The sequence below is a fragment of the Balaenoptera musculus genome, chromosome 1, assembly GCF_009873245.2.
Source record: "Balaenoptera musculus isolate JJ_BM4_2016_0621 chromosome 1, mBalMus1.pri.v3, whole genome shotgun sequence".
Classification (NCBI taxonomy): Eukaryota; Metazoa; Chordata; class Mammalia; order Artiodactyla; family Balaenopteridae; genus Balaenoptera; species Balaenoptera musculus.
Window position 1 is genome coordinate 19879695 of NC_045785.1, and position 16699 is coordinate 19896393.

Here is a 16699-nt window from a genome sequence, read left to right on the forward strand (position 1 = left end):
CTCTCAGCAATATGAAAAATGTTTACATGTGTTAAGAAAGAGAAAGAAAAAGACATACAGAAATGAAGTAAACCAAATGCAAATAGTGGTTCTGTCTGGATGAAAGGATTATGAGTTATTTACATGTTTATTCTTTATACTTTTCTGTTGTATGCAGTTTTTTATTTTGACTGGGTATCACTTTTGCAATAAAAACATAAATCCAATAAGGGGTTATAAATCATTTTACCACCTACCTCAGTTAAGATTTAAAATATAGTGAACGTTCAACATTAAATTAATGCTTTCTGCAGAGAGACAATGAAAAATTTCCCCTAATAAATTTTAAAAATTACTGAGAATTTACCATTTAGCACATTAAGTTATCTTACATGTTGTTATGCAGTTTCCTATAGACCAGTGTTTCTTAAACTGAGGAATGCTGTGTTAACTAACAGGTTTGCTGCAACTGTTTGGAAAACAGTCATTCAGAGTTTTACAGAACTAATGGCAACAGTTATGAAAATCCTGGAGCATCTTAATTCTGTGCCTTGTGAACTTAAGTTATTTAATTTTTGAAAATAAGCTTTTTATTGAAGTATAACACACATCCACAAAAGTGCTCAAATCTTAAGTGTACAACTTATGAATTTTCAAAAAGTGAACACACCCTTGTAACCATGTCACTTTATTTTTCTTGTATTGTGCTGCTATATGTCTTTGATAAAATTTTCATAGTTCTACACACAAAAAATATTGTTTAGTGTTCTGCGGTCTCCAGAAGTTACACTCTTGATATTTTTGCACATTTTGCTCTCCTAACTGCACTTAACCCCTTGGTTTTTTTACATTTTTCAAGGAACTCTAAAGTTTCATTCAGAAATTGTTACTCTTAGTTCATGGTAGGAAATTTGGCTTTTATAGGTTAAAAACTCTAAAAAAGTAATAACTTCAAAATTCTTGACATCTAGACTTCGCAGATTTAATTTTTCTTTCATTCCCAACTGCGGCACATGCTTTGCCCCAGTGGCTGGTTGTGTGGAACTTGATTCCTGGGCCTCTGCATATGATACAGCTTAGGTTGCTAATCTGAAGGAGCAGATCAACAGCCAGTGGTAAGTGTGTCAGGCCTAGAAATCCTAGACCAAGCTGGGAGGAACTTTAGAGATCGTTTGCCTCAGATGGGGAAACTGAGTCCTGAAAGGTTATATGCCTTGTCCAGGGTTGCAGAGCTGGCACCAGAGCTGAGTCGAGAATCCTGATCCTATACCCCGTTTCTAAACCATGCTAAGTCCCTAGTCCCTTCTTAAAGCTCATCCTTTTTACTAAAAATGCAATCCTCGGGCTGTGAAACTGACTTCTCAAAAAAGATAAATTACCTAACACATTTTTCAGCCAAACTTCTTAATGAGGATAACCTGACAGCATCGACCTGTTTTAGAAAATATCCCTTGGGTAACTTCGGGTGAATGAGTGACGGTGTGGGGATGGTATAAATGCCAGTCGGTAATTGTTTAGAGCAGTTCCGGGAGTACATTCAACTGGAATAACCCTGGCAATAGGGAAAGTGTGGCATGATGTCCATTTGTGACGCTTCCCTGGGGAGCGAGCTGTGTCAGGAGACCCGGCAGCTCTTCTGGAACACAAAGTCTCTAGTCTGTGTTCCCAGGCACTGGACAGGGGGACTGGCTACTGGGCCTGGGAGGTAACCATTGATGTTTCATGACTTTTTGGTTTTGAGATTTTGCTTCAATTGGCTAAAGGTAAGACAGGTAAATAAAGCTGCTCTTTGGTTTTCTAAGGAATGCCAGGCAACCGATATATGTATTTAGTAAGTGTTGATCACTGTGATGGATGGGCCCTGGGGATTTAGTGCTTCCTAAAACATATCTGTAAGGACCTAGTCTATGGACCTGGCAGTTCCAAGGAGAGATCACCATTGCCCTGCAGAATTCTTGGTTCTGTTGGTATGTTGGATTAGTGAAATGCACAAGAGTCTCTTCAGAGCGAACTGACTTTTGCCTACTGTAAGTTTGTAGGAAAAGGTGTCTTCTGAGTCTCACCTGGCAGTCATCCTTGGGCTGAACTTCAGTGCCGTTCTCCATGGTCTAATCTGCCAGGTCCCTTCTGTCCTTTCTCACCCTGTTCCCAGAGTACAAGCCTTCCTCAGAGGCCAGACTGATTGCTCTGCCTCCAAATGCCTGTGGCTGTTGCTACCTTTGAGCTTTTGAGCATGTTTTCCCCTTGTATAGAATGCCTTGTCCTCCCCTTCTACTTCTGCAAATCCTGCCCAACTTTCAAGGCCCAACTCATTTCCCATCTTCTCTCCTCAGAACTCATGTGACACTTCTCCTCATGCCATGCTGTGGCTGATAGAGCCACAGTTTGGCCTGCTGGAGAAGAGAGTGGAGTCTAGAGCTAGGCTGCCTGTGTGACCTTGGGCTGGAACCTTTCCTGAATCTAGATTTCTTCATCTGTAAAAATGGGACTAATAATTGCCAAGGTTATCCAACTTAGCTCATAGTTGTACAGATTAAATGCGTTCATACCATTAAAACCTGTGGAACAGTGCCTGGCATGTAAGTTCGCATTAAATATTAGATACTCCCTTTAGCATGTTTTTAACCATGGCCTTCCTGTATTATGGTTTAATCATTTTAAATGCCTGTTTATTGGCCTCTAGTGAAATTGTAAAGTCCTCTCATGAAGAAGGGGGCTTAACTTTATATTCTTTGTTGACCCTTTTCAGTCCTACATGTGCATATAATAGTTCCCTAATACATATCACTTAAAGTGAAACTATTACTGCATTAAAGAAAATAGATGGAACAGGAGTAAGGAATTGAAAAGATAAGCTTCATTTCACAGATTGAGTTTTCTTATGATTCGTAGATCATGTAAGTTGTTCCTTTTTTCATTGTTGTTGAGTCTAGTGAGCTCTTCTGTCACAGTCACCACAAGTGTGAACATCATTTAGCAAGGATGCTAGCAGTTTCAGGAGGCTGTCTCAGACACTGTTTTCTTCTAGGCCCATGGTGGGAGGGAATCTCAGACAGTAGATTCTGATCTATCAGGATGTCTCAAAGCATGTGGGTCCTGAGCTGGTTGTTATTAGCATATCTCCCTTGCTGAGGGGCATGGGGAATTCACCAGTGGGGAGGGGACCATGCCCTTCAGGCACCCTCCCTCTGCCTTCCCCTCCTCCTTTATTAGCAGCTCAGATACTCACAGGCACCTTCTTCACCTGTCAGTGTTCACAAATATTTGGGGGGGATCAAAAGTTACCCTCTGGTGGGAAGGGGGAGACCCAGGCAGAAGCACTGATTCAAAGGCTGATTGCAGACGGGAGTTGTGTTGATGTCGGGAGCTGCTGGCAGGGTGCTCCACCAGCCACCCAGCAGTCAGGGACTTCAGCCAGGGTCTCCCGCAGAGCCCCGGGGGTGGCCTCTCAGTGATGAAGATGCTGTGTTTCTCCTTCTCCTAGGCTGGAACAAGACATTAAAAAGTTAAAGGCCGACCTGCAGGCCAGCAGGCAAGTGGAACAGGAGCTCCGCAGTCAGATCAGCTCCCTCTCGAGCACCGAGCGAGGGATCCGCTCAGAAATGGGCCAGCTCCGGCAAGAGAATGAGCTGCTGCAGAACAAGTATGTGCACCTTGTGGGCCTCTGGCCGTGAGTCAAGCAGCCTCACATTGCTCTTGTTTCCAGGGATTGGAGCACAAGGCTCATGACGACAAAGGGATCTAGCAGAGGGTTTTTTTTTTAAACAAAATGTTTAAAATATTTAATGTAGGACCAGATATTCAACATGTTATAAAATCTATAAAAACTTATTTCATTGCAACAAAACAGTTTATTAATATTACTACTCTGTCTTCTCTCATTTAATAACTTCTCTTAGTTTAAAATAGTTATTGAGCTTTTGTGACAATATGAGTAAAATTGACAAGAAGTATTTCTGCCACAATTTGAAACTCTTGTTCCCTTGAGTGAAAATTTCCAGAGGATTAGACTCTATCTACTTTGATTTCTGGAACTAAAAAATGATGTTGAACTTTGATTTTATTTGAAGATGCAGACAAAAAGCTAGCTCTTCTGCATGAATTCTTTTATGCTTTCCATTAATTCATTCTGGAATTACTTCTTGACTCAATGTGGGTCTGTCTTTTTTTTAATCTCTAAGCAATGTGTGTCTGGGGTAGTGATTACTATTATAGGTGCCGAGCTTTCTGGGCTTTTCCTTGAAAGAGCAGTCCTTCATCATTTTCAGGGAATGTAGCTCAAAAGCTAGAGCATTATAGGCAAATAACCTTTCCATTGCTTCTGATTCACGTATGTATTTGATGGCTCTAGCATTATTACATAGAGAACATCTTACCTTACATTGATATGTTGAGAGAAACTCACCTTATATTGATACGTAAAGCTGGGGGTGGTAGTAGCAGGGAAGGGACTATGGCTGAAATTTTTATCTGAAGTTAAGCATCCTGTGATTCTAACTACAAGATCTATTTTGGGATACTCTGAGGAAACATCTCCCAGCTGGAGAGGACAGGCTGCAATAGGCTGCAGCATATTGTGTTCAGGCAGAGAAAGGCCTTCCCCTCCCACCCTTTACCTCAGTTTCAGTGGGTCTGGTTCAGCTCTTCCTTGGTCTCAGACTGAAGTTCTTTCACGGTGCTTTGGGGCACTAGAATTAGTTCTACAGTTATCTTTTCCTCTGATAGAGACTTGTTTTATCCTATTTTCTGGATTACCTTCTGTAGATCACTTACATTAATTAAGCAGAGGCTAGGTTCAATTCTGTATCTTGTAAGGCAGCTTGTTTATGGGCGTTTAGGAATTGTTAAATAATAATGACAATGTATTTTCCCTGGACACTCTGGGAATTGACATTTATGATTTGCTGTTCAAATCTCCTGTTTACTTTGGCCTCAAAATGATAAAGAGGAGCCATGTTTCTCCAGGGTTTATATTGGACGTTTCTAATTGTAAAACTTTGTATGACAATCATTTCCATATAGGTTACATAATGCTGTGCAAATGAAGCAAAAAGATAAGCAGAATATCAGCCAGTTGGAGAAAAAGCTAAAAGCTGAGCAGGAAGCCCGAAGTTTTGTAGAAAAGCAGTTAATGGAGGAGAAAAAAAGGAAGAAGTTAGAAGAAGCTACTGCTGCCCGGGCTGTTGCATTTGCTGCTGCGTCTAGGTATGTTGATGTCACCTGAGTGCTTAATCCAAGGTTGGCTTTCCTCGGACTGAGAATGGGAATTTGATGCCTTGGGCAGGACTGGAAATACACAATCATGCATGGATGGATTGCTTTTAAGTACTGTTTTATTAGCTGGTTTAAACCCCATCTGTGCAAGCTCATGCTGTCATGACTACTTCATCCCTCAGTGACCTGCTGTATAAAGTGGGATGAGGGAATCTCCATGCCTCCCACACCTGGGAGGCAAAATGCAGCTCAGAAAGGGGTTTCCAGCCACTTTCTGTAAGACTGATAATTACTAAATGCTTTGAGGGAACCGATCTGGACTTTTGTTCCCTTTATAGAACTAACATTATGCTCTACTCTTAGTTGTGTGTTTCTGGTGTTTTTAATCTTAAAATGGAAGAAAGATAAAATCTTGGTCCCTCAAGCACTGTGTACTGACTGCTCATGTCTTTGTTGGACATCAGCAAACTGTCAAATGACCTGGAAAAGATGGGGAAGAGAGTTAAGAGCCTCTTTTTCTTTCTTTCTGTCTCTCTCTCTTTTTGGCTTCTACTTCACTTTTTCTTTTTTCTTTGTTTTTTTGACTGGTGAAGTTCATCTGCATGGTGGGGGTCAGTTATGGGTTTACAGATGCAGGGTGAGGGTAAATTATTATTTATTTAATTTTAAGTTTCTATCCCTAAATTTGTGTCTATGTGATATAATTCTACTTTTTGCTTTTTTGTATTTGGCATGTTAATAGCCTTCTTTTGGGTTCTGGCATTTGTAGAATAATTGGTGAACCATCATTTCATCTTTTAGGAAATAGCAGTGGGAGAGAGAACTCTTTCTCCTGCGTGATCCTGCCTTCCCCCAGCAGACTCTGTACCGCAGATGGCTGAACTAACTTGGCCCATTAGCATCTATACAGATTCACAAGACCCTTTACTAACCTGCTTAGGATGTCGGGGGGTGGGGGGGGTTGTTTGTTCACTCATTTAAAGATTTGTGAGCGTTCCTGAAGCACTTACACTTGCAGGAGATTTTCCTGAACAGTCATCTGGTGTGGCTTGTGCTCCTTAACTCATCCAGCAGTTACTCTTTCTTAAAAAATCCCTGAGGAGGATATGACAGTTTCTTAACCATATTGTTTAGTGTCTCTTATGCCTGAGAATCAGTACATTGATTTCAGTCTCTACCCTTAATTTCTTTTGCTTTTGGTTAAGCTTATTGCCTTTGGTCTTATCCTTGGATGGTCCTTGTTTGCCATCATTTATGTAGAGGCTGTTTTTATTCTTAAGTATATCTCAAGGCTTTAGTCTCTCACTGGGCCTTCCTTTTCGTAGGCAAAGGACACCTACCTTCTCCACCAGGCTGTTTCTGAAACCTGAACAGTTCACCAGCTTTGGACTGGCCATTGCCATCATCTTTTTAAGTTTGTCCTTATTATAGCCCTGAGAAGCAACCTAATGCTGCTCCCTTCTTTTTCTGTTTACTCCAGTCTTGTCAAAACTTCATGACTAAAGAAAGGTGACGTTCCCAGTGCACAGTCCCTCAAAAGTGAAAATGTTTTTTAACTCACTGCCCCCTGCTGGAGACAGCACACGTCTGGTTCTCTCTTGCTCAGCTTGTGTGCATTGTCTCAAGTCATATGGCCTGATGGGAAGCTTGCTGGATTGGCAAGGTGGAAAAACCTCAGTTCTTATCCCAGTTCTGTGACCTACAAGCTGGGTGACCTTGAACTAGTATTATATCTAAGTAGCTTCAGTTTTCTTCTCTGGAAAATAGGATAATAAACCCTACCCCAGTAAAGAAGGAAGTATGGGTAAAGTACCTAGCTTGGCACCTGGCTCATATTAGACACCCAATTAATAATTATTTTAGATCATTTTTGAAATTATAAAGAACAGAGAGAATGAGCAGACTGAGCCAAAAGCTAAAATCTGACTCTGTGGAGTATAAGAAAAACATCAATCCTGCAATATAGTTAGACCTGTAGTCTTTTAAATCCTCTTTTTCCCTTCTCTTCTTTTTCATAAGGGGAGAGTGCACCGAAACCTTACGGAATCGGATCAGAGAATTAGAAGCAGAGGGCAAGAAGCTCACAATGGACATGAAGGTGAAAGAAGACCAGATCAGAGAACTAGAACTGAAAGTTCAGGTAAAGGAGGAAAAACAGACTTCATCGCGCTTGAATTCCTCTTCCGTGTTAGGTTGGTGCTCTGTGCTTCCATGTGGAGATGGTGCCTTCTGATACAGGCCAAACCCCATTGCATCTGAAAATCTCTGTATGACCAAAAGAAGCTCTCGCCTGTCCAGCTCATTCAAGTCATATTTAGTTTATCTGGATTCTAAGACAAGCCAGAAATGTTAATGGTCCTTGACATGTTTTATACCAGAATTTGACTTACAGGAGATTCATTTCACTTTTTCAGGTTATAGGCCAGATTAGTGTGCTTTGGAACGTATACGCCTCTTCTTAGCCCTAATTCTCTGTCCATCGCCAGGGAATTGACCATTCTGGATGGCTCTGAGCTTCACAGATGGCCACTCCAGGCAATGCATGGGGAGGAAAGCTGCCAGTGCTGTGGACATAGCCAGTTTTGGGGCTGTGTGTACCTTAGCCAAGTATTTGGTGGCGTTGGGTCTTCAAAGGGATGTTTAAGGCTAATGTCATAAGTTGTAAAGTTACAGTAATTTGAGTCATACGGAGCCCATAAGAAATTAGTGGCAGGTCAGTGGGGTAGAATAGATGACCCAGAGACAAAGTCTAAATTAGTGTTCAGTGAAGGTGGCATCAGAAATGGATGGAGGGCTTCCCTGGTGGCGCTGTGGTTAAGAATCCGCCTGCCAATGCAGGGGACACGGGTTCAAGCCCTGGTCCAGGAAGATCCCACATGCCGCAGAGCAACTAAGCCTGTGCGCCACAACTACTGAGCCCGTGTGCCACAACTACTGAAGCCTGCGTGCCTAGAGCCCATGCTCTGCAACAAGAGAAGCCGCCGCAATGAGAAGCCCGCACACCACAATGAAGAGTAGCCGCCACTCGCCGCAACTAGAGAAAGCCCGCGCACAGCAACAAAGACCCAATGCAGCCAAAAATAAATAAATAAATTTATTTAAAGAAAAAAAAAAAAACAATGGATGGAACAGCAAGGGTTAGTCAGTGAAAGGCTGAGGAACAGCTAGACAATGGGAAAAAATAAAATGAGATGCTCATCTCACACCACACAAAAATAAATTCCAGAGGAAGAGCTGATTGCAGGGAAAGAAACCATTTTGTTTTAAATCACAAAGTGAAAAAAAAAAAATGAAAAAGTCAATTGGGGAGGGTACAGATATTGCAACAAATATTATAAAAAAGGAATTAATACTCTCAATATGTAAATAGCTCATAAAGATTGCTAAGAAAAGCTCAAATACACAGAAAGTAGGCAAACTATATGAACAGATAATTCACAGAAGAAATATAAATGACTGATAACAATGTAAGAATATATCCTCATCTATCACCAAAGACAGATAGATTAAAATTGGATATCACTTATCTCTTGTGAAATCAGCAAAGAATTTTTAAATGGTAATATCAACCTGGGTGAGGATACAATGAAATAGGCCTCGTATGTTGCTGGTGGAAGTGTAACTTTCTGGAAAAGGTCACGACGTATTTTTAAAAAATATTTTCCTCAGACTCCAGCCTTAAGGTAAACATTTAAAAGTCTCACCGATGATTGATATACAGAGACGTTCATCATAGTGGTATATAAATGCAAAAAAAATTGGAAATAATCTTAACAATGGGAGATTTGTTTAATAAATTATGGTACATATACATGTAGGAATATTAAACAGCCAATAAAAATTGCATTTTCAAAGAACAGTTGAGATTATATGTTTTTAAAAAATTGTACATATAGTTTGATTTCAGTTATGCTGAAAGATACACATATACTTAAAAAAGACAAAGAAAATACCAAATTTTTTGCAGCGTTGGGATTTTGGGTGATTTTTATTTTCTTCTCTGAACTTTTAAGTATTTTTTAATTGACTATAATAAGTTTCGATTTCTCTCTTAAAATGAGAAAAATTAAATATCAGCATATATATATATGTATATATATATATATACACACACACACGCGCGTGCACACACACACACACACACACACACACACACACATATATATAGGCTACATTATCTGATGTTTTAAGTGGGCTTATTTTGCAGTATACCCTGTCAAAATAATTAACATTTTTGCAATTTTTAGTGTAGGTTGAGAGTAGAGTTTTGGCACATTTGACTACAGCATTACAGCAACATTTGCAGCTGGCAGCAGGGAAACAGTTCTTTGTGGTTCTGAATTAGGATTGTAAGGAAGTGTTTTATATATATATATTGTTTTAATTAATTTATTTAATTTATTTATTTTTGGCTGTGTTGGGTCTTCGTTGCGGCTACTCTTTGTTGTAGTGCGCGGGCTTCTCCTTGCGGTGGCTTCTCTTGTTGCGGGGCATGGGCTCTAGGTGGACAGGCTTCAGTAGTTGTGGCACACGGGCTCAGTAGTTGTGGCTCGTGGGCTCAGTAGTTGTGGCTCCCGGGCTCTAGAGCGTAGCCTCAGTAGCTGTGGTGCACAGGCTTAGTTGCTCTGCGGCATGTGGGATCTTCCCGGACCAGGGCTCAAACCCGTGTCCCCTGCGATGGCAGGCGGATTCTTAACCACTGCGCCACCAGGGAAGCCCGGAAGTGTTTTATATGGAGACAGAGTCCACAGTTATCTCAAAGCAGCCCAATACAATCATCGTTTTTGTATGTGCACATCACTGTATAAATACACTTTGCACTCCCTCTAAGGGGCGAGGTCTAAACCCATGAAACACCAGAATTCTGTGTTCTAGGGGCCAGGTCAATAATAGTGGGATTTTATTTGTGATTTCAGGCTAATTTGTAGACATCGATGCCAAAACTATCTTGTAACATTGCTGCTTTGATGATATTGATAGGAGCTTCGGAAGTATAAGGAAAATGAGAAGGACACTGAGGTGTTAATGTCAGCCCTCTCAGCCATGCAAGATAAAACGCAGCACCTGGAGAACAGCCTGAGCGCAGAGACAAGAATCAAGCTGGACCTGTTCTCCGCACTGGGGGATGCAAAGCGACAGCTCGAGATTGCCCAAGGTAGGAGAACAGCCCAGGTCACGCGGCATGGCTGAGAATGCCTGGGGACACGGAGAGCAGAGCTCCCTTAGAGCTCGAACCAAAGGCACTTCCGTTTCCTCTCCAAGTGTTTTGATAAGTGCCCACCATGGACATCTAGGAATCATCACATTAATTCATTCTGCAGACATATTTTGAGATGAGAACATACCAAGTGCAGGGCACACAGGGAGGAGTATGAGTTTCTCTGCTCAAGGAGCTCAGAGTGTCGTAGAAGAAATAAATAGAGAACTGCAGAGTCACCAAAAGATGCTGATGTAACAGGATGTACAGGGCCCGTGGGAACATAGAGAGGCAGGGACTCAGCCAGTCTGGAGAGTTAGAGAGGGCTTTTTCTCAGGGGAGCTGATGTCTGAGCTGGGTCTTGAATGATGAGAAGGGGTTAGCCCAGTGAAGAAGCGGTGTAGTGGCGGTGAGAGGTAGAGAGGCATCTGAACAGAAGAAACAGCTCGAGCAAGGCCAGGGAAGCTAGGAGGGCGTGATGTGTTCAGAGCGGCAGCTGGCTCTGCTTTGCTGGAGCGAAGGTCTCAGATGAGGGAGTGGAGGGAGGAAAGTCTGGAGAGCAGGCTATTCCCTCGGCAGATATTACTGAGACTTACTATGTGCCAGGCACTGTGCAAATCCCTAAGGGGACAGACAGTAACAAGCAAATATATAAGATCTGATGGGTGCAGTGAAGAAAATAAAGCAGTGGTGATGCAGGCTGTGTGTGTGTGTAGGGCTGCTGGTTTGACGTGGAGGACATGGAAGAACCTTTGAATAGGTAGCATTTGAACAGAGACTGAGAGGAAGAGACTGAGTGAGCCGTGTAAGTCTCTAGGGGAAAAGCACATGTGTCGTGGCCACTGGGGCTGCAGCCTGAGTGACGGGGAGAGTTTTTAGGGTCAAAAGTAGCAGGAGCCACATTCTGCCAAACTTTGCAGCCTATGGAAAGAACTTTGGACTTTACTCTGAGTGACATGGGAAACTTTGGAAAGCTTCTGAACAGAGGCCTGACATGACCTGATGAAAATAAATTTAGATTTTGTTCAAGAAATTGATAAGCCACCAATAGATTACTGAAAAAAATTTTCAAACAGTTGACTTAATAGAAGGAAAAGAATATTTCAGCAGGTACTTACAGAGCGTTCACACTTGCTCTGTGTAAAGCATTTTACTAGAAGGTGAAGGGGAGACAAAGACGAACAAGACATAGTCTAGCTGGGGATCCGCTAAGGTAGTTGTGCTCAAACTTTTTGGTCTTAGGGACCCCTTTACACTCTTAAAATTATTGAGTACCCCAAGGGAGGTGTTTTTCAAGTGAATTATGTCTACCAATATTGATGTATTAGAAATTAAAACCTAAAACATATATTAATTCATTTAAAAAATAACGTAATAAACATATTACTTGTTAACATAACATTTTATGAAAATAACTATTTCTCAAAACAAAAAAAATTTAGTGAGAAAGGTGGTATTGTTTTACATTTAGCAAATCTCTTTAATTTCTGGCTTAATAGAAGATATTTCAATTCTCGTCTCTGTTTCTACATTCAGTCTATTGTAATTTCACTTGCCATGTTGCTCCTGGAAGACTCCACTTAGGCTCATGAGGGAATGCACGTGAAGAAGGCGGATAAATGTCTTAGTATTAGCGTGAGGACAACATGGACGCTGTGAGAAGTGCTGCACTAGGGAAAGCCACGCACAAGGCCTGCTGCCACTAGGTAGAGGCAGATAGCTTGAAAGGCCAGAGGAGAGATCAGGGTGGCTTCATAAGGGAGGGACCATTGAGTGGACTTTGAAGGATGAATTCTGAGAGCAGAGAATGGCAGGGAAGAACATTGTTACCTGAGGGAATGGCGTTTAAGCAAAGGAAGGACAGTGTTGAGAATGTCCAGGTAAGCAGTCCAGTGGCCTCTAGCTGGGGGACATGGAAGAAGAGAGTAGGAGATTAGTAGGACCGTGAATGAAGCTGTACTAGAGGATGTATCCCCTAGATTTTCAGGAGGAAGGGGGTGACGTGTTCCAACAGGGTTGCTGGAACCATGGAAGAAGAACAAAACAGATTAAGGAATGAGAAGAGAGAATGAGTTTGGTTTGGGATGCTTTGATCTGGAGTTGCCTACCGGACACTGGGCTGAAAGATCTTCATCAGTCAGTGGGAATTTGGGGCCTAAACCCCAGAGAAAAGGCCAGAACCCCGGGGTTGGGGGTGGGATGTAGAAGTTGTGAGAATTCAGTGAAGCCATAGGAGTGGCTTGGGATGGCAGTAGCAGAGCAAGAAGAGAAGGGGTTGAGAATCGGGCTTATGAATCTGTGGACTCAGGGAAAGGCATTTAAAAAGAAGGTTCTTGGGAATCCTGCTTTAAAGCCAAACTTCTGACCATACGCTGGTGTTTTGCCTGCCTGGCTCAGCTCCCTGAGAAGTAGCTACCCTCTCTCTGCCTCATCCCTTTTACTTGGATTTGCAGACTTGAAAGAGGTTGTCTCCTGGAGTGAAGCAGCACTTGGGTCTCAGAGTAGCCGAGGGGAGCTTGGCTTCCCAGCACAGATTATGCTTCCTTGTTGGCCCAGAAATTCTCGTAAAGCAAAGAGAACTGTCTTTTCCAAAGCTCTGGGTATGTTTGTACGTTACTGATTAAAGAAATCAAACTTAAATCTTCATGGAAAAAAGATACAGTGGCTCATATATCAGATGCCATTAGGTATTTTATTCATCTGAGGCTTACTTCGTTCAAAGGGAAGGAGGACATCTGATGCTTACTTGAAGCTGAGGGGACATGAAGGAAGCCAGAGGGGGGTGGCTCTTTGCTGCCGCCTTCCCCACTACTCCCCTCCACTGTCATGCTCATGCTTGGAATATTCTAATAAGAACCCAACTTTATAATTTAAATCAAGCCCCTTGTTGGGTTTCTCCTTCCTACTTTCTGTATCATTTGATTCATCTTGGTTCCAAAATGGCTTTCATCTACTATATCATTTTTTAAAATAAGCCACCACGCTCTCTTACATTTTAAATATATTACCGTCTTCTGTAGGACTCAAAGTGAGTGCAACTCAAATACAATCTCTTTCTTTTTTCAGCATTTAAATTTCTGAAGGGCTGCTCCTAAGTGTCCTTCCCCTAATAGAGCAGGGAGCATCAAAGCATGATGGAAATTGCATGGGCTTTGGAACAAAGTGGTCCTGGGTTTAAATCCTGCTCAGTCATTAATAACTGAATGACTTTGGGCAAGATGCATACCTTGCAGGGCCTCAGCTTTCCACTGGGCTGGGCACTAGGGATTTGGCAAGGACAAAAGCGGGGAGACAGTCTCAGCCCTCATGGAGCTCATGGGCCAGTGGAGAGATGATGGACACAAATCATCACCCAAATGAACACTCACCGGAGACAGAAGAATGCAGTCGGCAGGAGTGCAGACTCTAGAGCCAAACTGCATCGTTTTGAATCCCAGCTCTGTCACTCAACCTCTCTGTGCCCCGGTTTCCTCATCTATAAAATGGATGATGATGATGATAATTCCCACCTGATAGGGTTGTTGTGATAAATAAATGAGTTAGTCTTTGTAAGCACTTAGAACAGTGCCTGGCACATACGTGTTAGCTATTGTAATTATTATCATTATTACAAAGAATAAAGTGACAGAAAGGAAAGTTTAGGGTGTGTTGAGAATCGAGGAGTTGGGGGCTGGGGGTAGGGTCTGATTTAGATGGAAGGAGCAGGGAAAGCTTTGTGAGGGAGTAGAAACAGAAGCCTCACGAGTTAACACAGAGAGCATGGGAGAAGCACAGAAAGGGAAGCGGCCCTGCGGCAGGCAGGAGCTGGTTGGATTCCTTGGACTGATACTCAGAGATAGTCCATCCTCCCAGAAAAATGTTTCCGTGCAAGAGGTAGAGCCCTAGTTCAAAAGCAGCACCCTCTTCGGCTGCCCTGGTGACTGCCGAGCTGAAAATGTGGTTCCTGGAGATTGAGCTCTTTGCTTCGTCACACCTACCTAAACGCAGTTCCTCTTGACACCATGACCTGTAGGCCACATCTGGCCTGCCACCTTTTCTTGTACCACCCGTGGGCTAAGAATGGTTTTTGCAGTTTTCTATGGTTTAAAAAAAAACAAAAAAAAAAACGACAAGGACAGTATGTGGCTCACAGTGCTTAAATATTTACTGTTTGGCACATTACAGGAAAAGTGTGTCTCCCCTTACAAACCATCAAAGCTGGAGTTGAATCCATTTGGGATCGATGGGCCCAAGAGGGCATTGTGTTGGGTGAGCCCTCCCTTCTCACTAATGGTGGGTCTTTGATCTTCCAGGACAAATTCTTCAGAAAGACCAGGAAATCAAGGACCTAAAACAGAAGATAGCCGAAGTCATGGCCGTCATGCCCAGCATAACATACAGTGCTGCCACCAGCCCCTTGAGCCCCGTTTCCCCACACTACTCTTCCAAATTTGTGGAGACCAGCCCCTCTGGACTCGATCCCAATGCCTCTGTTTACCAGCCCCTGAAGAAATGAAGGCCAGCAGTGTGTTTTGTCCAGGCTTTGGTTATCAGAAGGCATCGCAAAGGAGCGTCTCTGGCAGTCAAGATTAAAAAAAGTTTATATTGTATTTTGTGGGACTGTATATGTTGTCGTTTTTAAAAAGGGGGGAAAAGATAACATCCAAGTCTGATTAGAACTGCCCACCAGTTTTTCTTGTAAGTTTTTAGAAGACCTCACAGAACTTTGCAGTTTATTTTTCTCGGCCAATACATTAAAACCATTCTTGGATTTCAAGTAGCCAATTTTGCCTTTTATGTATTCTTACAGTTTCCTCTTGAAGAAAAAAAAAAAGCAGAGTTTTTCCTTCTCAACCCTTTATTTTTGTTTTGTTTTGTTCTTAAATCAGCAAGCAAAACCTGCACATTGGATTCACATGGGATGACAATGAAAACTTAGTTTTTAGCGTGAAAGGTTTAAATAACCTAACACAGCTTTGATGCTATAGCTGCATTAAAGAAGATGATTACTAAAATTACAGAAAACAAAAGTTGATTACCCCTCCAAGGACCAAACAAATTCAAGGAGTGTCATTTCAGCCGAGGGGAGAGACTCAGGTGATGAGACCAGCTGTGAGAATGTAACAGGGGTTGTGTCTGAAATGTGTATCTCCCATCGGTGTGTTTAGTCCTAGAAAATTGCTAGCAGCAGTCTTGTTCACAGTGCCTTGGGAAAAGACATTTCAAGAGGAAACTTGATTTTAAACAATTTCCCCCTTTACCATCATCTACCTTTCTCTCTGTATCAAGCTCACTACGGATCCTGCTGTAGAACTGGTGGGTAGCTGGGCTGTGTGTTACCACTTCAGCCACACCTTCTGTTTCCTTTCATTGAAAGCACCACAGTGTTCTGGACTTGTCTTGAGGCAAGCACCCTGGGAAGGGGAGCTGGGCGGTGTTTGTGTTCGAGAGACTGCAATGCCGGCTAATAAAAGCTGCAGTTCTAGGTTTTGTTTTGTTTTATTTTTTTAAAATTTCCTTTAACTGTGGTTTCCACTTTTCGTCATCTTGTGTTTGACGATTTAAAAGAAACTTGACAATTCCTCAGCTCTTGTGCCAAGGAAGGTTTGTTGTTTTGTTTTTTTTTTAAAGAGTTTAAAACTCAAAACTCTGCACAAAGATTTCAGTCTCAAGTGTATATTATACATTGGTAGAAAAGTGTTTGCACTGGCAACCTTTGGAAGTGTTTAAGAATCAGGGAGTGGGTGGAGGGAGGGGCTGGGAGAGGGAGGGGCAAAGCAAAATTGTATTTGGAACCTAGGAAAATTAAGAAACCAAATAGAATGGTTTGGCTTCCTTGCCATGGATTCTGGAAGGACATAGTTCTTCTAAAATTTCCTGTTAATTGGCATGTACGTCTCATTTAAAGCAAATTAAGTAGGACAAGCAAGTCAGCAAAATAGAAGTGTTAAAAAGAATCTTCCTTTTAATCACTGATCTTATTTTGGGATTAAAACCTTCTAGCTTTAGCCAGGTATGCATGTTGCTGCCATTTTGCATTTTTGAATCATCTTGTGTAATTGTCACCATGAAAGTGTTACTCAGAATTGTCACAGATTTTTTTCATCTTTGTGCAAAAACATGGAAAATTGTCACTGACTTTGTGTTGAGGTTTCCCCCATTTTGCTGCCTTTTGGGACACTATTTTGGTTAAATACTTGGTCTTGGCTGCATTCCTTTTTTTTTTTTTTTCCTGTGGGGTTCAAAAGAATAAACATTTTCTTACAGATAAAACTAGTTTTCTGCCTTTTTAACTCTTCAGGAGGGCACAACAAGGTAGATTGTTGTGAA

At 42.0% G+C, this 16699-nt stretch overlaps 1 protein-coding gene across 1 annotated transcript in view; it reads left to right on the top strand.

Moving 5' to 3' along the window:
• MACO1 (macoilin 1) overlaps nt 1-15228 on the top strand; it is a 55114-nt gene extending 39886 nt beyond the window's left edge. Inside the window, 5 exon segments of the mRNA XM_036853583.1 lie at nt 3464-3622; nt 5002-5184; nt 7213-7333; nt 10174-10348; nt 14683-15228. Coding sequence (XP_036709478.1) covers nt 3464-3622; nt 5002-5184; nt 7213-7333; nt 10174-10348; nt 14683-14885 — 841 coding nt within the window. The 3' untranslated portion in view covers nt 14886-15228.
• Nucleotides 15229-16699: the final 1471 nt, after the last annotated feature.